Consider the following 23,388-nt stretch of genomic DNA (forward strand, 5'->3'; position numbering starts at 1 on the left):
CGAGGGTTGAAAATCGCACGTCTAACTAGGCTATCAGCAATTTAGAGAATATAAGACATTATATGTATTTTAACAATCCATTGTTTTCAGATGATGCGTCACGCGTGGAACAATTACAAGCTGTACGCGTGGGGCAAGAATGAGCTGAAGCCAATATCGAAGCGTGCGCATCTTACCAGTGTCTTCGGTGGTGGGGACATGGGAGCTACCATTGTTGACGGCCTGGATACCCTGTACATCATGGGGCTGATGGATGAATTCCGCGAGGGACGGGATTGGGTGGCTGAGCATTTCCATGTTAATGAGATTGTAAGTATGCTTTTTTAAATGTGTTATAAAACAATAAATATAGTATAAAACACTGTAGGTATATGTAGCTTAAAGTCTATGTACTACTTGTCATATACTAGCAGCAGTAGCATAATAAAATATAGAATGTGATCAGAATTGCACCATTTTTTAGATAAAATAAAAGTATGAAGTAGAAATTTTTATTATATTATATATTGAAGTCAAAAACAAAGTTAGTAATAAATGCGAAAAAATCTAGATTTTTTTTTCCAAAAATATAATGTCCTTTTCGCACATTGACTGTGTGTCTTCTCAGCTTTTTTTTTTTTTTATTGAACAGTTCGTTGCACGAAAACTGTTCAATTAAAATTATAAGGAGGGCAACGCGGGCTACGGTGTTTTCATCAACAGAAATAACTCATATAAAATATACTCTAAGGATTCTGATAAATTTTGTTATAGAAAAGCTAGCAAATTGGATTTCAGACAAAAATTGTAAACGAAAAGTGTCTAGGGAATTTATAAATTTAACAAATGCTGTGTAAAATTTCAAATTAACCAAAATTACGAGTAGACTATAACTGGACACGTTGACTAAAACAAAGCACGCGATAAAAGTATTACGTCATAATATGTTTTGTACGAAAAGACAATGGGTTAAGCCAAGTTAGGCGAAGGTTAAGAGGGTGATACTGCTCATTTGGACAAAGTATTATTAATATTTTTAGACTATTTTCTTTGAAAAAGGTAATCCTAATCCACTGTATGATGAACAATAGGGAAAAAAAACTCAATTACCGCTACAATCTCACCGTCGAAACTTCAACAAAAACTATTCGTATATCTCGAGAATACATATAGCCTCAATGCATCCAACTTTAGCAACGTTGACGTGGTTTTTAACTTTTTTCATTTGCCAAATGCATTGGACCTCAGCGAAGTCCCGACTAGAATGGAAAGTCTCAAACAAAAGTTTCACTTCACAAAGAAAATGAATGTGTTTTCCTTGTATATGAATGGAATGGAACGAGAGAACATCGAATCATTTAATGAAGAGATTTTACGAAAATAAATTATATTTATTTATTTCGTACTCCGTTAAATAAATTGTTATACTAAAGATATAGCCAAAGTTGGAATGGATATAAAAAAAGGTTTAAGGCTAAGTTCAGATGACCGCGCGTAGCCGCGCGTCGCCACGCTGTTGGAGCATTCACATGACGGTATATGTACGCGCGCCAGTGTGGCTTCAACATTGATTGACAATGGACGAATATAGAAGACTGAGAAGTCGCAGAAGAAGACAAAGACGATACACCCAGCATCCAATTTTAAGTGACAGACTTTCTTCCAGCCTTTTTGTCACTTTGTATCCCGACTTGAGGTTACACGAAGATAAATTTTTTAACTATTTCCGGATGTCAGTTGCATCCTTTGATTTTTTATACGATTCTATTGAAAATGATTTAAAATCCAGTGAAGATGCTATAAGATATTGCATATCACCAAATACTTAATACCATATCTTCGGTACTCATTTTGCATCGATCTATGTGTCTTTCCGTCTCAAGCCGCGTGGATCAACTGAACAGGTCGATACAGGTTTGCAAAACTTGTGCCGCGCGCGGCCGCGTGGAAGCGCGCGATTCAAGATCTTTCGCGCGGGTCAGAGCGCGCCGCGCGTTGGCGTGCGGTACCGCGCGGTAATGTAGACGATAATTACCGTTTATATTGATCTTGTACCGCGCGGTACCGCGCGGCCATATGAACTAAGCCTAAGCCGTTTACGAAACTAAGAAAGGAAAAACAAATACAAATTATTACCTTATTCGGATGTGTTGTGTGATGGTTTGAAAGTGAGGGTACGTGGTGGTGTGTATGTGAGGTGTGCTCATGTTGCAGGTTATTAGTCAAAGTCAAAGTCAAAAATCATTTATTTATATAGGTAACACAATGTACACTTATGAACGTCAATAAAGAAATATACATGCTTAACCCTAGAAAGATAATCATATTTTGTAATACGGAAAAGATAATCATGCGTAAAATTTACGCAAGAATTTGAATTAGTTGTAGGTCTAGGTTTAATAGTTTATTTTAATGAACTGTATGTTATTATATATACACATATATTAGAATAATTAATACTGCAGATAATTTTTTAAACTCCTTTATTTTTACTTAAAAAAAAGAAAACTTTAAACGTGGTCCGCTACTTCACTGTCGGTGTCCTCACACGGAAGCTCGTCATCACTTTGCATAAGAGCGGCCAGGATTTCGTGTTCGTTTCAATTGATACTCCCCATTGTGATATATATTTGCCTCAATATCTTTAAAAATGAAATTATAATATTTGTTATGATATAAAGTATTAAAACAGTACTAAAACTGTCATATAAGCCAAAATCATAAAAGTCACGATAAAGATAATCATGCGTAATTTTGACTCACGCGGTCATTATATTTCAAAATCGGTGGCACTTACCTTATTGACACTTACGTCACGCGGCAGCTCCCAACGACGAATGAGATGTCCTAAACGCACAGCTATGGATTCGCGCTAATTAGAAAGATAGAGCAATTATTCGAAAACGCATGCGTAAATTTTACGCAGACTATCTTTCCAGGGTTAATAATATGCTTCTAGTAAGCGCTATTATTTGTAACTCAATTAACGTTTAGATTAGCTTTTACATTTTTGTTTATACATATTATTATTTATATTTTTATTTGGATTTTACTTTATTTAATTTTAGTTATAGTTACATGTTTTTTTAACCCTCTGTAGGTGTTTAATTTTTTAGTGTTCCATATTAATGGTTGCCTGGAAGAAATCGCTTGTTAGCGATAAGGCCGCCCGTTTCCTAATAACTTATGTAACCTGTTTTTTGTTTGTTTTTCTATATGTATGATTTTGTATATTATGGTAACGAAGTGTAAATAAATAAATGTTAGAATCCTCATCAATCCAGCTTTTTGTTTTTAATCGAGGTCAAATGTTTAAGGTTGAAGTAACATTTAGGTTTTTTTTATTTCTGTAATGAGAACTGAAAATTGGATGAGAGAAAGTTCGTAGATTAAATTCTCTACAAAAAGATATCATTTTACGAAGCACCGTTTTCGACTTATCGCGATATCAGACCGTGAAGAGTTGTTTTTTTTTCATTATATGTAGAAATTTCCGCACCGTTTTTGAGTATTCTACCAGGTTGGTTTGCCCAGTAGGTTTTGGAACTAGAATAATATAATATGTATAAACATAGAATTAACAGGTATGTGTACATAATTATAATTGAAAGTGTAACCAACAATAATTATTGTCAAAGCTATTTAAAAAAATCTATTATTTTTACTGACTAAACATATAGTAAACACGTTTCTTAAAAATAACTTATTGGTATTTCCGAAATGTTGAAAAGCTAATGTTAACGGTAAATTAAGAGAAATTATTATTTTAAACAGCTATTAGTATGTTGATTTGTTATTTTTCAATTAATTTTAAAAAAACATGTAGGTACGCATATAGTATCTTACTAGACCATAATTAACAAATATGTTACGCATTTCATCTTAAATTTCATATAATTTTCTTTCACGTTGTCTGGAAGAAGTCGCTTACTAACTCTTCTGTATAAACATTTATTAACCTTATCCTATCCTGATCAATCGTGATTTGTGTAATTCTTGTGTTTCCTTTACTTTTGTATTGCATCACTTGTCACTATTCATGAATCTGTAAGATTAGCTTTTTAGTGTTTAATTTGTTATAAATATTTTTATTTGTATTACTTTATGTTAATGTTCTATTTTTTTTTAATATAACATTTGGTTCTCCACTTCTTGCACTCATCATGTTTCTTTTTTAAGTTTTTCTCTTACTAGAGTTGCCTGGAAGGGATCGCTTATTAGCGATAAGACTGCCCGTTGGATCCCTTATAATTTTTATGTATTGTGTTATTTGTGTTTCTTTTATTTTGATTGCAACAAAGTGTGAAAATAAATATATGGCAGCGGTGTTTCAAAGCTGTAAATAAACACCTCAGTATCCTAACAATATTTTTTTTTACTTCCTCAAGAAATAGGTACACGACTCTACGTGTGATAGTACCATGCAAACTTTATCGGATTGCTTTGTAAGCGTTTTTTTCTTTTTGCGCCCCGCACCTGCCTTTGAATCCCAACCCGCACTAGATCAATCGGTTTCAAAATAAAACTTTAACAAAAGTACTATTTTTCCCGGTTCTAAAAGGTACTGCATTTACTGGAAACAATTTATAGATTTAGTAGTGAATGCTGGCTTTAGTATAATTAATAATAATGATGAAGAGTTTGTTTGGTTGAATGTGCTATTCATAAGAACTACTGTTTCGTATTGTTAAACTATTTTGTGTTAGGCCATTTACCGAGAAAGGCTGTTAATAAAAACAAGAGACCCAACGTGTTTATAAATAAAAGTGTTTTGCTAGTATATGTAATTTATTAGTATGTTAAGAGATTTTGGGTTAATATCTTAATATATATAAATTACGTGTCACGTTATTTGTACGCTATGGACTCCTAAACTACCGAACCGATATTAATCAAATTTGCTCACCGTGTGTAGTTTGAGCCAACTTAAAAGATACGATAGCTTACATCTTCATTTATACCCGTAATATATTATTTTATTGCAAATTATTTGTTTATTATTTGATAGTCACAAATCTAACAGATGGCGCTGTGTTGAAAGTACCAACGTTTCACATAAGCTACAATTTAATAACATAACCACCAAAAAAGCATGGTGGTCCCCATGACTGGTTGTCTCCTACTGTTTCCCTTGAATTGTCTGCTAGTTGTCGTATATTTTTACAATATATGTAAAATATATTTTATTTTTACAAGTTTGCGGCTTCCAACTCTAAAGTACCTACTAACTTTTCTAGTTAGTTTAGTTAGTTTTATTTAGACGTTATGATATTTTTTAGTTTATTTTTAATAAACGCATTTTAAACCTGTCAATGTATATTTACGTGTTGTCAATTGTAACATATGATTGACGTTTCTCTAAAAGCAAAATTCCAACCACATTACTAAAATCAACATACTATGCAACAACTATTTTTATATTACCACAAAGCATTATGAAAAAGGTAACACATAATTTAATATTGCAGTATGTTGTTTTAACTGCAGTACAAGGTAGACAAAAGGTTCTCGAGTTAATTGTTTGTGACAATCGTGGAGTGTGTCGAGGCAGAAACGTAAAATTACTGCGCGGTTTAAAGTGGTATACGCAATTTTTACCGTTGTTTCACCGTGGTTTATGCAAGTACCTATATAAACGCGAATTATTTACATGTCTTGTTGTTTTCCTCGTAAAAAAGGTTTTATTAAATGTTATGCGTACTATTTATTAATTTTAAGAAATTATGTAGCTGCGAGAACTCGATGTGATGTCATCTTCTTCTAATATATAAAATTCTCGTGTCACAATGTTCGTTCCCATACTCCTCCGAAACGGCTCGAGCCGTTCTTATGAACTTTTTATGCATATTTAGTATAGTAAGTGAGAATCGGCTACTATCTATCTTTCAAACCCCTAAGTGATAAGGGGTGTCCACCCCAATTTTTTTAATTTTTTTGATTTTTTTTTTCTTATGATACAGCATACAAAAAAAACATACAACCGCTAATTTTCACCCCTCTACAATCAACCCTTTTTTTATAATTGTAGATACTTTATTATTTTATTGAACTAAAAAAATGTTTTCCTAGAAATAATATACATGGCAAAACAAACGTTTGCCGGGTCAGCTAGTTTTATTATAAAAGCATCGCGGTTGGAGACCAGGGACACGTCGAAGGGTAATTTATGGTTGTCATAAGCACGTTGCACTTGACCTCTGGGAAGTAATTATTACACGAAAAGTTATTTTAAAAATGAATCATTTTTTAATGCCTTTAAATTAAAAATGTTGATTCAAATTTGTACCAGCTCCAACATTTTTTAATGACATGATTTACTGAAATTTTCAGGATTCAGACCTATCAGTGTTCGAGACAACGATTCGTTTCGTGGGCGGTTTCTTATCCTGTTACGCACTCACCGGTGATTCCATATTCCGGGATAAGGCTGCAGAGGTCGCTGATGCGTTGCTGCCCGCCTTTGATACACCCACTGGATTGCCCTATGCGCTAATAAACCCTAGTAACAAGGTAATATGCATGATTTAATAGTATATAGTTTATTATTTTTCTTTTTATTATTATTGTTTCTCAAATTTACGATTTAATTAATATTCCTATAAATGCATCATTTTTTTGAGTACAACAAAAAAGCTTTAAAGGCTTTTTTTAAACTGCCTTTTATTTCTTAGACAAGCAAAATTTTCAAAATTGTACCAGGCGACCAAAAGTAACAAGGAGCTTTGATTTTGTTAATACACAAATAACTACGTAATACAGGTACAATTGTCGGTGTTCCAAATTTATTCCTGATATGTAAATTGACTAATAAAGTTTGAAATTATCACTAAAACGCTACCGAACTGAACTTTAATCACAATTATACCCTGAAAAGGGTACCGAAAACCGATAGTGCATAAATTAATCAATGACCCTTATATTAATCGGATCCCGACTTATCGTTTCAAAGGACCACTCCACTTATTATTTAGAATACATTCCTAATTAGCGAAGGCCCTTAAAGTTTGGATATCACCTAATCGGACGCGATACAAGAATAGCAATCAATTTGTTAATACAAAGGAAAAACTCTTGTATATTTACTGATAGATTTGTCCTATATACCGGCATTTCTTTAACTAAGAATTATCACACAAAAATATTACACATCAAGGAACATAAATATGGGCAAAGCAGTAAAAAGTTTCTGTATTAATTTGATTAGTTATATTAATTGTATGTTACTATTATAAAATCGACGTTTTATTTGATAACGCAACAAAATTGAACCGTATAGAATCGAACCTCGATATTATCGGCTTGAACCGATAACAAAATGAAAATATCATTTATTTATAGTAGGTAATGTAAACTTATGAACGCCTATGAAAATGCTTTTATATTCACTGTCAGTTCTCAAAGAGCGTAGAGCAGAAGAACTGGTAATAAATTCATTTAAATTGGCATTTTTTTATTTTTTCGATATGGCGACACGAATTGTTATTTTATTCCAAAATAGTACGAAATCCGTTAAAACTCTTCTCCGTCGTAAGTTAAATCGTAAAACATTTTTTATATGTACCCTGACAGGATTTTGTTACTTCAAAGGGGTTCTCTAAAATCTTACACATTGTAATGCATACCTAACTATAACGAATAAACACATATTTTTATTTTTAAATATAGAAACAACTCCCATAGTAAAACCGGATTTTAGGTAAAACGACGAATACATTGCATAGGTACTATTGTATTGTATAAAAGACCTACAAAGTTTTACGTTTTAATAGTATCGTTGCTTCACATATTATTCTTTTATATGTCCTCCAGTCAATAGAATCACAGATTAACATACATTATTGCTGTATTAAATTACTTTGACATGCCCTTAATCTCTGGAAATCCCATCAATGTTAATATCTAGTTTTCGTAAGTTTTCTGCTGATCTTTCACTGTAAATGTTGTTGTATTATTACCGAACCAATTCGACTTAGGGTCTTTCAAGAATAGAGCGTACCAATTCTTAAAAGGCCGGCAACGCACTTGCGAGCCGTCTGGCATTGAGAGTGTCCCTGGTCGGCGGTATCACTTAACATTAGATGAGCCTCCTGCCCGTTTGCTCCCTGTTCTGTATAAAAAAAAATATTCGTCAAAACACCATCGTTTATTTTTTGTAGTTGATTATTTTGTGCATTCCTTCATATTTGTGTTATAAAATACATTGTTTATGACTGATAACAGTCACTACAATAGTCATTGTATTAACATACGTCACTAAAACAGAAAAAAAAACAAAGGAGGCTTATAGTAATACTTTTCGATATATTGGATATACAGTGTAAATTCTTTATAACGAATTTCAAGCGACCGAGCATTTTTTTCGTTATAGAGAGTTATTGTTTAACGGAGCGAAGAGAAAAAAAAAAACAAATTTAACCAATTAGAATAATTTCTAATTGTATTACTAACAAAAGGTAAATTATTCTAAACACATATTCTGTTAACCTTGCCTGACGTCTTTTGCTATGCCAATATTTGTTTTGTAATTATTTGAGTATTTTGTGCATGTCTTGGGATGTGGTGGAATCATCTTCATGAAACAATAAGAATTTTTCTACAACTATCTAAGAATAATTGCACACGTGTTAATGCAATTAACAATAACAAAGGCGAGACGGCTGAGGTGTCTTTCTTAGAAATTTCGGCACCTCAAAAGGTTAGTTTTGTAAGCTGATTATAAAAAACAATAACACAAGTATGTTGTTGGTGTCTAAATATGAAATATTTCTTTGTAATAGAGAATGGCTGTTGCGTTATAAAGAGTTTACACTGTATATACTGTACGTATACTAATACGGGTGAGAATTTAAAACAAAACGACGGCGCCTTCTGTTAAATTCTGATTGGTCTATTGCATCTCAACGTTCGTTTATGCATTTATTTTGCATTCCTTACTCGATATAATAACGGTGATTGTAAGCAAAAGAGCGTTTTCCAAACATTTGACTTTGAATACTATTGAAAAGATTACCACAATTTTTCCATACGAAAATATATTCTATTCGATTTTACGTATTCGCAAGGATCGTATTTATGATTATTGATGATTAAGAACTCAAGCTTTTCTCAAGAAAGCCTTTAATTGTGTACTTGAGTTTTCAATAACGAGATCCTATTTCAAGTTTTATTTAAACAGCAATTTGTTTATTTATAATTAACAGTATCTATTGTATCTACTTTAAACAATGCGTTGTTTGTTGTAGAAATAAGCGGTAAATTGCTATTCATGATTACCTCAACGTTTATGAATCGAAATCGTGAAATACGGTTGAAGTATTTTGTATAAATTCCACGACTTTTCAATTATAATCTATTAAAGATATACTTCGTTTGGTGCGATAGGGAAAAATGATGAGAGTAAATTTTTTCGATGCGCGCGCACTCCGTCACAAAAAACGGACACCCTGAAGTTAGCTATAGTCAACATTTTCGTTTTTTTTGAAGTTATACTTCTCTTGGCGCGTTAGGGAAAAATGATGAGAATATTATTTTTCTATTGTTAGTGTCGTTTCTTCTACAAACGTAGAATATGGCGAAAGATAACATTTTTGAAAAGATTTTTATCTTGTTATGCTAAAGTATAACTTCTAACGCGTGTACATAAGTACACACACGTTTTTTTAAATAATCTATGTAATTATTTATGGACACGCTTGATTTATTTTTTCTGGTGATGATGTACAATGTACATGTTTTGTATTCATTTGAAAGCTAATCCGGTTATCTTCTGCCTACTAATTACCTTCTGTAATTTTTCTCGCCCTTACGACAGTGTAGTTTAGAGGGTGCGATTTTCATGACTAATTATAGCAGTGTTTTCCAACTAGGCAAAGGTGGGGCATGGCACAAAAATGGTTGGGAAACACTGTATTAAAAAAAACAGAATCATTTATTCATATAGGAAACACAACGTACACTTATGAACGTCAAAAAAGGAATATATATTAAATGCTTCTTCTTAATTTAATTATAAGCTTGATGCCAGTGCACCGATAGACTTTACTTTCTAATTGCGCACACTTTCTCGTATGGAAATGGGTAATTAATACCTTTTTAGACTTAAAAAGGCGACTATGTGTCGGGCATTAAGGGAGCGTTCAAGTATTACGTCACGCAATTTTTAGAGATTATTGACACCCCCCCAATGTAACGCGCCATAACATGGGGCGCCACCCAGTGACTCTTTATACCTAAAAGTTACTATTATGTGGTGTACAGTACTGGAAAATCGAAAATAATATTAACAACAACGCGTAATTCAATCATCGCATCGCAACGTTTTACAAAAGGTCCAAACCCTTAGCCCAAAAAATCAATGGCACTACATTCTTTTTTAGGTCTGGGCCTCAGATTTATGTATCTGTTTCTTATGAAATGGTCATCCATTTGTCAATCCAAGTAGATGATCAACATCCTGTGCCTGACACACGCCTTCGACTAAGCCGGTTTTCTCACGATATTTTCCTTCATCGTTGGAGCGAATGTTAAATGCCCACATAGAGATAAAGTCAATTGGTGTACAGCCAGAGATCCAACCTATGACCTCAGTGATGAGAGACGCACGCTAAAGCCACTAGGCCAACACTGCTCAATAAAATTATAATAATTTGAAAAATATAAACATTTCAGGCGAGTCGGCAATACCATTGGGCAGGATCGAACAGCATTTTATCCGAAGTTGGTACCCTGCACCTCGAGTTCACCTACCTTAGCGATGTGACAGGAAAAGAAGGTATGTCGATATCCTAACATGTGTTGATGATGTAATGAGAATAGATTTTGATGCATGTAAACTGACTGTTTCTCTCAGTCGCTATCTTAAACGAATCTATGCCAGCTATCTTTTTTATTCTGGCATATCAGCCATCGCATCATTTGTCTTCTTTTGCTTCTCTTTCTATACCTAGGGTAACAATTAACAAGGAGGTCAATAGTTGAAAGATATATTGATATATTCAAACAACCTTCACAATTTATTTTTTCCCGAAGGGGTAGGCAGAGACCACGGACCAGTTCCACAATAACCATTTGCAGGATCCTAACATACCTCTCTCGGTTCACTTTCATGACATTCATACATGCTCGTCGGTTATGAGTACTTTTAAGTTGTCCCTTCTCTAGTACCTCCTGGATTTGGTCCGACAACCCAACCCGACATCAACATCCACGGTTGCCTAGTATATCCTATACGTAAGCCAGTTCTCATTCATCCGTTCTAAATGGCCAAACCACCTAAGTATTCCCTTTCGTTCGCTAAAAGGACGAAGTCGTTTTAAACCTTCACAAGTAATTTTGTTAATTCTAACCAATTTTTGTAATAGGTAAAGCTTTTCCATAGCTTTTTATAATGTAAAGAATTAAAGGATACTATCGAAAATAAGTTTAGCCAGTTTTCACTGGTAATCTTCTTTTTGAGCTGCCACTTTCTCACGGTTTTCTTCTAAAGGTTGGCTGTTAACAACTTGGGTATCTTGCGCTAGTCGGAGGATGAGGGCTAGTCCACTCTCGTTTGTTCTGAAACCACGACTTCTTCTTATGAGCTGCAATAAGTCGTATCGATGAAGCAAATGTGTCCGAGATATGCAACTTTCCGTATTTTAACAGTCTGCATAAACTTTCGTGTCGTCCCGAATCTTTGAAGGATTCTTTCATTCGTTTCAATTTTGTAAAAACTTTGGCATCCTTGTACATGCTTTACTGGTTGTTTAGATTCACAACAAGGAGTAGGTACTTATATGTGATTACTAGCCGTTTCGCGCCCGCTTTGCTGGACGAATTAAAATAAATTTTATGTTTCATTATTTTATTTTTTTTCATATTTTTATTATTCTTCTTTTTAACTTCCCGCTAAGAAAATTGAAATATTTCGAAAATCGAGTTTTTAACAGATGTTGACGTTTAGAGGTTCTAGGAAGCCTCTTTTGTTTTTATTAGCGGGAAAATTTTTCATAAAAGTAAAACAGAAATAAAAAAATGAAGGAACGTTGGAATTCGAAAAATAAATAGCCATAAACCATCTAGGAAAAATTTCGCACCGAATGGTGGTAGTTTCATGTCGATACGATCAGTGGTTTAAGCGTGAAAGAGCCTCAAACGAACACCATTTTCTTTTTATATATATAGAAGATTGGAATTGGATAATGTTTGATTATATTATATTAAAGTATGTTTCGTATATTTGTCACAAATTTCTTTAAATGCAACTTACGGAACTTCAGTTTGATCAAAGTCGGAAGGTTTTCCACGCATTCTAATCTAGATAAATGAAGATGATTAATGATATATGAATAATTGTATTGTTGAGATAAATCATGTGTGATATAGTTTACAGGGAGAAGGTGAAGCGAATCCGCGATGTCCTACACAACATCCAGAAGCCAGATGGACTCTACCCAAATTACATCAACCCGCGCAGCGGCACCTGGGGACAAAGTTAGTTTAAACCCTTTAAATTACGCTAATTAGTTAAATCATACATAATTACTACCATATTCTATAACATGAATGGTTTTTTAATTAAAATTGTAAGCATTTATAATGTATAAACAAAATTATATTGCCTACTAGTGGTTTCAGTGGACCTATGATTTTTTTATTTTTTTTATTAACACTTACTCGTGCGGACATATCCAAAAACCTAGGCCAAGCAACTAATCAAGCGAACTATATAGACTATACCGTCGTCGCAGTAAAAAGCAACAAACATATGTGCATCTTTAGGGAAATTTTCAAAGAATTACCGGTTTTTGATGATGATAAATAAAAGATCGACTCGCACGGCTGAACATAGTTTTAAAACATTTTAAGCCTATGTTACTTAGGAATAATAATGTATTCTAGTAGAAATTGCTTGAGTAGTTTTTGAACTTATTTGTAACATACATATACCTGCTGCCCACTGAAGTATTTAGACTAAGGGTCCTTCAAGATAAGAGCGTAGCGGCAACGCACTCGTGAATCCTCTGGCATTGAGAGTGTCCATGGGCGGTGATATCAATTAACATCAAATGAGCCTCATGCCCGTTTGCCCCCTGTTCTATAAAAAAAAACTGCACAATATCTTCTCTTAATTGTACAATATAATTTATTTTATTTGATCACCTCTAAAAACCAAGATGCGGTGTCTTTTGATTAAATAACTGATTATTATATGAAAAAACATAAATGTGGAAGTATCTTATCTTAAATCGAATAATATTTCAATTCTTTATCAGATAATATTGAAATTATGACATCGTATCATATGATTGTCATCAATGACGTAACATGTAAATAATCATTTTATAAATGATTATTTAACGTGATAATTCCCTGCCCTTTGGGTAATATATAAAATAATATTTTCAGGGCATATGTCCCTCGGAGCCCTGGGCGATTCCTTCTACGAGTACCTGCTGAAGGCGTGGCTCGTCACCAACAACGAAGATGAAGAAGCCAGGATAATGTTCGACGAGGCAATGCAACCGGCGCTTGATAAAATGCTGAGAACGTCTCCATCTGGTCTCGCGTACTTGGCTGAGCTGAAGTATGGCAGGATATTTGAGGAAAAGATGGATCACTTGTCGTGTTTTGCTGGTAAAGTTGATAATAATAATGGTACCATGAAGATGCTATCATCATCTTACACAAAAGATAATGTCAGTAGCATTCGTATTTCATAAAAACCAAATCAATTTGCACTGTTTCGTCTCTTTCTGATAAATTACGTTTGCGCTGGGATAAAAGAGAAAGACTTTTTTAAAGCAGTTTTTACCGCGCACCACCACATTTGGAACCAGCTGCCTACTGAAGTATTTCCGAACCAATTCCACTTAGGGTCCTTCAAGAAAAGAGCGTACGAATTATTAAAGAACCGGCAACGCACTTGCGGTGTCTAATAGGAAATAATTTGATAATATTTACATTTACTTTAACTAAATTTCGTTAATAACTAAGTAGTAATAACATAAAATGTAACTTAACAAGATTGACAATAAAGGCTATATTTATTTATTTAACGCACTTGCGAGCCCTCTGCCATTAATGATGTCCATGGGCGCGGTATTACTTAAAGTATTTTCAGTGAAGGGGATTGTTCTGTTCTATTAAAATAAAATATTAAGGTTTCCAAGCGATTTTTCTTGAACAACTTAATGTATAATTGCAGGTGGAATGTTCGCGATGGCGTCCACAAGTTTGGAGAATTCCTTATCTGAGCGATACATGGACGTCGCTCGTAAGCTGACTGAAACCTGTCATGAGAGTTACGACCGATCTGACACTAAACTTGGACCCGAGGCTTTTAGGTGATTTCTACTTGATTTATTGAGACAAGTATTACGTAAGCAGATTTAATGCAATTTATTCCCCCCTCTTTCCTCTTGTCAGCAAAGCTCTCAAAAATAATAGTACATAAACGTATTAATTTTTAGTAGGAATCCTCGAAAATGCATTTCGATTTCAAGCATAGACAATAATTACTGTTGACGTAAACTGTTTAAAATATGGTGCTTACATAATACTTGAACGGCCCCTTTATGTACTTTGATTTTTTCATATAAAAAACGTTATTTAGAAGCTAAGGTCTACAAATCTTTATATATATAATTCTTCTGTGAGTGTGTATGTCACTGAACTTCTCTCAAACGACTGGACCGATTTTGATGAAATTTTTTGTGTGTGTTCAAGGGGATCTGGGAATGGTTTAGATTCACAAATCAGCCCGCCAGATGGCGCTGCAGTCGGTACTTTCATACTTTGCTTTACTAATTGCTTGAAATATCATGCAGGACAACGTCTGTCGGGTCCACTTGTTGTATATAATATGCTTAGCGGGAATACTTTGATAGAACGTTTCAAGGCATGACGTCATCTTAATTATTGTAGCTAGAGGTTGTATACTCTGATTTTTAATTCCGTAGAATTCTGACAGTTATCATTTGACATGTCAGAGATTACAAACCTTTTTGACTGAACACATTTTTCAATTTCAATACGAGTCGTGTCGTTCATGATATTGAAATATTTGTTATTTTTGTATTAGGTCACTTGATTATGTAAATATTTAGATTTACCTTTTTGTATGTACAACATAAAAATACGTAAAATGCTACGTATTTTTTATCGCCCTCAAATGTCAAATTTGTCCTTTTTTCGGTGGAGAACTTTTTTAGTAGCAACACTTAGGTATGAAATGTCAGAATTCTACGGAATGAAAAATCTGAGTTTAGGTGTTTCAAATCCGACGGTTCTCTTTCCGCATAGACATCTTACAGTATTTATATAATAGTATGACAATTCTTAGGTAAGTTACCGATGAAGTATGTACCGCAAAATGCAGTAAAACAGTACCTAGCTTCTTAATTGTGGAAGTTATACTTCTTTAGGCGCGTTATGAAAAATTTAAGAGAGTGAAATTTTACGATGTTACACAAAATTAATAGAATGAAGTTGCCCACGGAAGATGCTACGGCATTGGACATAATTTAAAAACAACATTCAAATAATAATAGAATTTATGTTACACTTAATGTAAGAGAATAATAATAAATATTTATTTATTTAATTTTTCAAATGTAAACTGAACTTTATTGACTATAATGACTCCTTTTCCAGTCTTTGATTATTTAATTGTAATTAATTATTTGCTTGCAATCAAAAACTATTTTAATGCCAAAGAAGTATAACTTCTTACACGCGTACATAAGTACACACACCCTTTTTTTTAAATATAGTTTGAATTGATTGGCTCTCGATTGTTATGCAATTTAAAAATATTGATGATGTCACTGGCATTGTAATTGAGACTTAGCCTATTGGAATATGACTTACGGAACTCAGTCTTGTTTCTGGATCTTAGGATTACTTTAAAATGCACAGAAGACGAAACATAGATTCTGAAAATATTTCATGCAACAAAATATGTTTTTAAATTTATAGATTTTCCGGGGCAGTTGAAGCCCGTGCAATGAAGAGTAACGAGAAGATGTTCCTTTTAAGACCAGAGACCTTTGAGAGCTACTTCATCATGTGGAGACTTACCAAGGAACAGAAGTACCGCGATTGGGCCTGGGAGGCTGTACAGGTAAATAATGACTTTTTGTTAAAAAAATATATTTTGCACAGTGGCAATTTTTTTTCTCGTCGATCCTATAAATAAAAGTTTTTTTATGGAAAACCCTATGTTATATTTAACAGTTATGAACTAGAGCTTAGAATATGACGGTTATTTACTTGCAATCATTTTGGGTGGGTCTGTTTCCGGCCGTGCTTACGCTACGTCACCGATCTCGTTATAGAGAGAGATGTGCCTACGCAATATGCGTTCTGTCCCACTCTAACCCACCTGCGCTACGTCACCAATCACGCCAGACTGATATGAGATGGTGTATGCGTTCTGTCCCGCTCTAAAGCGTACTGGCCGCACCTATATAACGTCATCGTGTATTAGGTTTTTATTTTCGTTACGGAATTTCTTGATTCGGTCGCCGCGCTCAAAGCCCGCGATAAAATCTATGCAATAGTATAAAGTGGCTTTTACAAATAAACCTAATCTAAGACTGGTGAAACCGAATCATTAAATTAAATAAAATTTCTAACTTCACTATTATTATATTAATTTTTAGACAATAAAAATAACACAAGTAACGTCTACATCTGGTGCAAGCGACGAAGGCATAAGCCCGTTTGTGGTAAATGATCACTGTCCCTCGCCCCCTTCGGGTGGTGGGTTGCATCCTAATGAATTTTTTTTTTTTGGACCACAAAATTAGGTCAAACACATGATATAAATTGACATACATACATAAATATTAAAAGCGGTGCCGTCCCTATAACATGTGGACACGACCAGGAATCAGACTAGGATGCAGGGCGATACGGGGGCGATCATCTGAAGGGGGCTGCAGCCCGCGAGAATTCTAGGGCTCTACTCGCAGCCCTAACCTAAAACCTGTTCGCCCGCACTCCTATGCAACTCGTGAGATTGTTCAATACAAATATTAATTTTTAATTTTATCGATTTCCAGGCGTTAGAAAAGCACTGCCGCGTGGAAGGTGGTTATACGGGCCTCGTCAATGTGTATCACTCTACACCCGTCGGAGATGATGTTCAGCAGAGCTTCTTCCTGGCTGAAACTCTTAAGGTATCAAATTAAATCAACATTTATTTATAATATTAACAATGTACACTAGACAGGAAATATTTGTCGTCGGATTTTTATAAAAACTAAATTGATTTTAAATATGCTTGCTTTTTAAATATTAAATAATAATACATAAATCCGTAAGATTAGCTTTTTAGTTTTTTTTTATTATTTTAGATTAATGTTGGTGATTTTATAATGTATATAAAAATTGGTTATGCACTTCTTGCACTTAAACCATCATATTTCTTTTTTTAGTTTTACTAGGGTTGCCTAGAAGAGATCGCTTGTTAGTGATAAGGCCGCCCTTTGCATCCATTTCATTTATATTATTTGTTTTTCTATAAACATAAAGAAGTTTAAATAAATTTATAATTGTTATAATCAAATGTATTTTATATTTAAAATGTATTTTTTTTTCAGTACTTATACCTAATATTCTCGGACGACTCTCTGGTGTCCATGGATGAATGGGTGTTCAACACTGAAGCGCACCCGTTGCCGATCAAAGACAAAAACCCGCTCTACAGACAATCGTACAAAACCATAGACAACAATGTATAAATTTAATCCTATGTTTTTAAATATCCAAAATTATTTCAGCTCTGAGTCTAGATAGAGATAGAGATATGTGCTTCATTTTTTATCTGTGTGTAATTTCCATATTTGTCGACTATTACATCATTCCATTTGTCATTGTCATTTCGATATTATTTAGTTATTATATAAAAATTACACATAGATAGTAGAATTAAATATTTAAAATTAAAGCCATTTTACGATTGTGAATTGCAGACTTAAAACTAAATTTACTAAAAAGTTATTTATTAGTTTGTGGTATTTGGACTTTTGGGTTTCAAAATGACGATTGACACCAATATCTAATTTGATTTAACAAGCGTGTTCAACGCTCAAACTTCGTGTTAAAGGCCTAATCAAATTAAAAAACTTCAACGTCTAGTTAAATAATATAAAATCATTATTTGAAGCAAATACATATCGCCTAATGCTTAGTAGAGCGATAACTCTTTCGCTCTAAGATCTAGGGTGTGACAGAGAGCCACTGTATGAAGAATTTTCTAGAAAAGGAGTCGATCTGATTTTGCGGTAGGAAAATAATCTGATAGAAAAGTCTATATTTATTTATTAGGAATTTCGAAATAATGCCAGATTAGATTTTTTTTAATATATCGAGAATTTTATGTACCAGGCGACTAGCAATGGCAGGTGATTGGAATTACTTACAATGGAAGTTTTTAAGGTGTTCATATATACCTAGTATTTTTTTTAATTAAAATTATTACAGTTAAATGATATTAAAGTAAAACGTAAACGTAACGTAATAAAACCTATGTTCAGTAAATATTTGTTTTGTGGAGGTTTTGTTATGGTTAGGCATGAAAGTCCTTGTGTGCGCTTGCGGAATGCTAGGTGTTTCATATTTATATAATATATCAGTTGAATTGTACCGTTAGTTTTAATTTATGATTTTATTCAGATCATATTGATCAAAATCAATTGACACAAGGTCAGTTGTCAAAAATGTCACGTAAAGTTTTTTTTTTCGTTGAAGCTTCGTTGTTTCTGTATTGTGACTGACGTAAAATTGCTCAAGTCAATTAGAAATGAATTTTTGTTTCCAAGATTATAAGGCAATCGCAAACATATACAACCTGCGTTTATTTAAAATACTTAAGAGCCAGTTTAACTACTTAACCTTACAATTAATCATTATGAAATCTCTATTAATGGAGTCTATATTTTCATGAATTAACTTCGTAACATATCTGTAGCCATAGATATAAATAATTGTCCGTTCCGTTCCGTCGGACGTCAAAATTCGCAAATTAAGATAATGACACCACTAATATAGATAATGATGTTAGAATTTATTCCAATAATATTTACTTAGTAATAATATTAAGCGCGTTTATCGATATATCTTAAACACCACGTAACACGTCTTAAATCATTTAATAGTTCTCGGAATATTGGCAAGAGAGGTTATTTTTTTAGGTCTTCTTCCTAAAAGTTTATACGCGAACATTCCTTTTAAAATCTTGCCAAGTTCAAGAGTGTAAAACAAAAGGAACAGATATCCATCCCTTTCATATATAGAAAGAACAGCTATGAGTAAAAGAGACGTTTGATTGACTTCACGGTAACGCACCGGTTACTAGGGCATAGATTTTTTATAGATTATTAAACATAGTCGTGAGATTAGCTGTCATAGACAATTGTAATAATCTGTACAGTGTATATAGATAGTATTTTAGTGTGTTCGTCGCAGATGAGTCGCAAAAGTGCTGCTAATTTTTTTATTAACTATGTTTAATGAACAGTATGTAACAATATTTTAATCTATGTATCAGACAGTTTTGCTAGTGATCTGCGATAATTTTTTATTTTACATGGCGTGCTAATTATTTAAAAAAGTGTGTAACAAATATGTAGTTAAAATCGAAACTAATCCAATTTTATTATTCGTATATACCTACTTCCTAAACAAGTGAGAATTGTTATTATCTCATGTTATTTATGTTGTCCTAATTCTTTATTACACATCTTACTTTTATCGATTAAAAATCGGTAAAACTACTCTTCTATACTGCCATCTATGTCTGTTGTATTATATTTCTATCGCGAAAACAAATGTCAAGAATTCATACTTCGTCGGACTTTTACAAACTTAAACAGCAACGAGAGCGCTAAATCTGACAACTGTACGTCAAAAATGTATAATAAATATGTAATTTTGACATACGGAAGGCTAAGGCTGTCTCGTTTCCGAATCTCACCTTGGAGTGTACTGTTCTTGTTACCATGGTTACATATATTTATTACTTTGAAAAACCGTCGTAACCATGGTAACAAGTAAAGTATTCCCGCGCATCTCTGTTAAAATGTATTGTCTTTTTTTCATTTGTTTTCGTCACCTTAGTCTTTAAAGACTATATTAGCCGTATTCAGAGTCGTCCTTTAAAATTATCTACGTTGCAAATCCGTAATAATTTAATTCCCTCACAATTGTATCTATGGCAATATTTGAATAACCGTTGATTCTTAATGAACGACCCTGAGTAAGACTGAAAATGTAACAAGCAGATTTGCAATATTTATTTTAATAACTGATCTCAATTTTTTCTTACGAGATTAAAGGTTTTTTAATTGTCAAATGTAGACAGCAATAATTGTTTGACACCACTATACGTAGTATTTGACAATCGGGAAACCTTCAGATTTAAAAGACAATTTAATACAATATATTTTTATTAAAGGACATACTGTGTAAATATTCAGTTCGATAGACTGCTTGTTATAAATGTGTTTATGTATGAAGATGTAGTAATAATTGTAAATTTTCGTTTATTAATAAAAATGTTTATAAAATATTTATTAGTTTTATTGTAGAAATTTTTCCATTTTTGGTAAAGGCCTGTATTCACTTTGATTAGTGATTAGTGCAGGTGATTAGTTGGCTGCGTAGTAAAGTGACTAGAAGCGTGTTCTATTTTTTTGCGAGTGAACTGCGAGTAGTGACGTCGCGTCCCTTCCCCCTCACTCGCAGCGTGCTGCCAAACTATATGACAACTGAATTTACTTAACAGAGTCACTAAACAATAATTGCACACTACTTGCACTACACACCCGCACTAACTAATCAATGTCAATTACTAATCACTTGCACTCGCATTAATCAAAGTGAATACAGGCCTTTTCAGCTAATTAAAGACAGCCGTGTCAGCGGTTGAACAAAGCTTATAATGGAGTAGGTACCTGTGGCACACCAGAGCGTGTCAATAAAATTTAAATCAGTTAAAAAAAATAAAAATAAAAAAATCTTTAATTGGCGCCTGTGCTCTCAAACCGCACGGCCCAAGAGTCTCTAGGTACCTACTACAATGGGAACAAAATGAGAAACAGAACGGAGATGAAGGAAAGCCTTATATTTGAGCCGTTTTTTTTATTTTGATTACTACCTACTTTAATTAACTTACTATGTTAAGATAATTGTAAATACTGTATATTTGACTGTAATGTTTAGGTTTTAACCTTCTATGAGGCTTCGTAACGTTTGTATCCAATTTATTTATGCAATTTTAAGTATTACAATACAAAACAAGTGCAATGAAATACTTCAAGAATAAGAGGGAAACCTACGGACTTATCATTTCTTAGCCACCTTTTGCTAAAGGGGCTCCTAGACGGGCCATTCTTTCACTAAAATGTTTAGCTGCAAGGATGTGGCTGGTAGCTTCAGCCAGCATTTACGGCTAGACTGTGCTATTTTTATATATGTCCATTGAATGTTTTGTGTCCCAACCGTATATCCGGAACGATCGCTTTGCATTGAAAATACTGCAATATTCCTCAGCCATATTATTGCTGTCTCGCTTTACAGCCTAAGTGCGTCCCATGTTAAAAATCGTAGAGTTATAGCTAATCTTGTAACAACAGGTATAGCTTTTCTCATGTTAGTATCTTTTCTTTGTATCATTGGTGCAATCTTGTGAATAATGTGATCAAACTCTTTGACATTCGTGTAAAGATTTTAAATAATTGTTCGAATCTTAATTTGAGTCTTAAAATAGTAATTTTTGTTTTGACTTTGCTTTTAAACATTCCGCTTTTGCAGCCATAGGTACTAGCCAATTTATGTATGTAGATCGTGTAAAGACAAAATAATAAGCCATAGGTATATACTGTTGAGAAATATTGCCGACTGCCGAGATATGTATACCTTTTTCAGCCACGTGCTGCATTAAAATGCTTTTTGTATTTTCGGGCTATAGTCGGTAATGCTGTAGCCACATTTTGTGTGTGCGTATTTTAATGGTTACTTAAAAATTGTAAGACCCATTATGAAAATCCTTCTTTTGTTAGGAAGAATCAGTCTTTTGTTATCAATTGCCAAACCTATAAAAATAGCTTTCTTGGGTTAAATTGTCTGCGTACAAAATGCGTCATGAAAAATCACGAGAATCCCAATTCTCCCCTAACTCTATCATTACGAGGTACTAGGTAGGTAGAAGCAGTAAAGCGGCCATCGACACAAGGCCGTGGAAATGTCGCGGTGTGATTGTCCAGCGCTAACATTTCAAAGGGAACCAATTAGGGTGAATTGTTTTGCCTTGGAAAAGAAATTGTCATTTTGTACTTTTAAAACAGAATAGGTACATACGTTTTAGGTTGCAAAGGATTACCGCATTTGTAATAAGTAATTGTTTAATATTATTATTACTCAAATAGAAACTCCATTAATCAAAGATGTTGCATATTTATGTTTTTGAAGTGAAACTTCTTTAGGCGCATAAGGGTAATTTTTTTAGAAATTCTAGTTATTTATAGAAATTCTATTTTTGAAATAGATGAAATATTAGTAATTTATATTATTTGCAAAATAATTTATTGAAATCTCAAATGACGAATTGTAAATTAAAACGCCACGTGTTTTTATTATCGAAGAAATAAATTTAAAAATTAAATGTAATATTTGTCTTAATATTCGACATTTTTAATATTCTAAATTCTAATGACCATTTAATTCCTAACATATCTTCCTTTTTCCCTTTTATATATATCCTTTTATATAAATATGAACAAGAGTTAAAAATTAGTTGTCCAAAGAAGTTTCACTTTTGACTGAGTACTTTGTACGCACGCACTTTTTTTATATAACAGGAGGCAATTGGGCAGGAGGCTCACCTGAAGTTAAGTGATACCGCCCATGGACACTCAATGTTAAAGTGCTCGCGAGTGCGTTGCCGTCCTTTTTTATATAATAAGGCTAACGAACCTATGGGACGCCCACAAAGGGCAGTCATTCCACCCTATAGACAACCATTTTTAGTGGGTGCGTTGGCGGCCTTTTAGGGAGGAGTACCATTAACTTTGAATAGAAATAAAATTAACGTAACTTTTAAGTTTTTTTATGAATTGGTACGCTCTTGATGGACCCAAAGTCGAAATGGTTCGGAAATACTTCTTTGACACTTCGGAAACAAATATTTAAATGATATGTTAAATTTTCACCATCTTACACTATGTAATCACTGTATATTCCTCTACATCTGCCTACTACAATAGACTAGTGGTTAAGCCCGAGATGTCCAAGGTCGTGCCTTCAATCCCGGCTGCGCAACAATATATCTTTCTATATGCGGTATTAACACTTTCTCAGAAGGGATCATGAGGAAACCTTCCATACATCCATACTGTCACTAGAATTAATTTAATATTAATTTTT

At 33.5% G+C, this 23,388-nt stretch overlaps 1 protein-coding gene across 2 annotated transcripts in view; it reads left to right on the forward strand.

Annotated features, from left to right (window-relative positions):
- The window catches only part of LOC125063347 (mannosyl-oligosaccharide alpha-1,2-mannosidase IA-like), an 82,592-nt gene extending 64,844 nt beyond the window's left edge, over nucleotides 1-17,748 (forward strand). For both annotated transcript variants that reach the window (XM_047669757.1, XM_047669758.1), the window contains exons 2-10: nucleotides 91-309; nucleotides 6,310-6,489; nucleotides 10,648-10,750; nucleotides 12,343-12,450; nucleotides 13,366-13,593; nucleotides 14,165-14,303; nucleotides 15,937-16,081; nucleotides 17,025-17,141; nucleotides 17,565-17,748. In XM_047669757.1, coding sequence (XP_047525713.1) covers nucleotides 91-309; nucleotides 6,310-6,489; nucleotides 10,648-10,750; nucleotides 12,343-12,450; nucleotides 13,366-13,593; nucleotides 14,165-14,303; nucleotides 15,937-16,081; nucleotides 17,025-17,141; nucleotides 17,565-17,705 — 1,380 coding nt within the window. In that variant the 3' untranslated portion in view covers nucleotides 17,706-17,748. The remainder of the gene's footprint in view (nucleotides 1-90; nucleotides 310-6,309; nucleotides 6,490-10,647; nucleotides 10,751-12,342; nucleotides 12,451-13,365; nucleotides 13,594-14,164; nucleotides 14,304-15,936; nucleotides 16,082-17,024; nucleotides 17,142-17,564) is intronic.
- Nucleotides 17,749-23,388: the final 5,640 nt, after the last annotated feature.

This window comes from Pieris napi, chromosome 3, assembly GCF_905475465.1.
Source record: "Pieris napi chromosome 3, ilPieNapi1.2, whole genome shotgun sequence".
Taxonomy (NCBI): Eukaryota; Metazoa; Arthropoda; class Insecta; order Lepidoptera; family Pieridae; genus Pieris; species Pieris napi.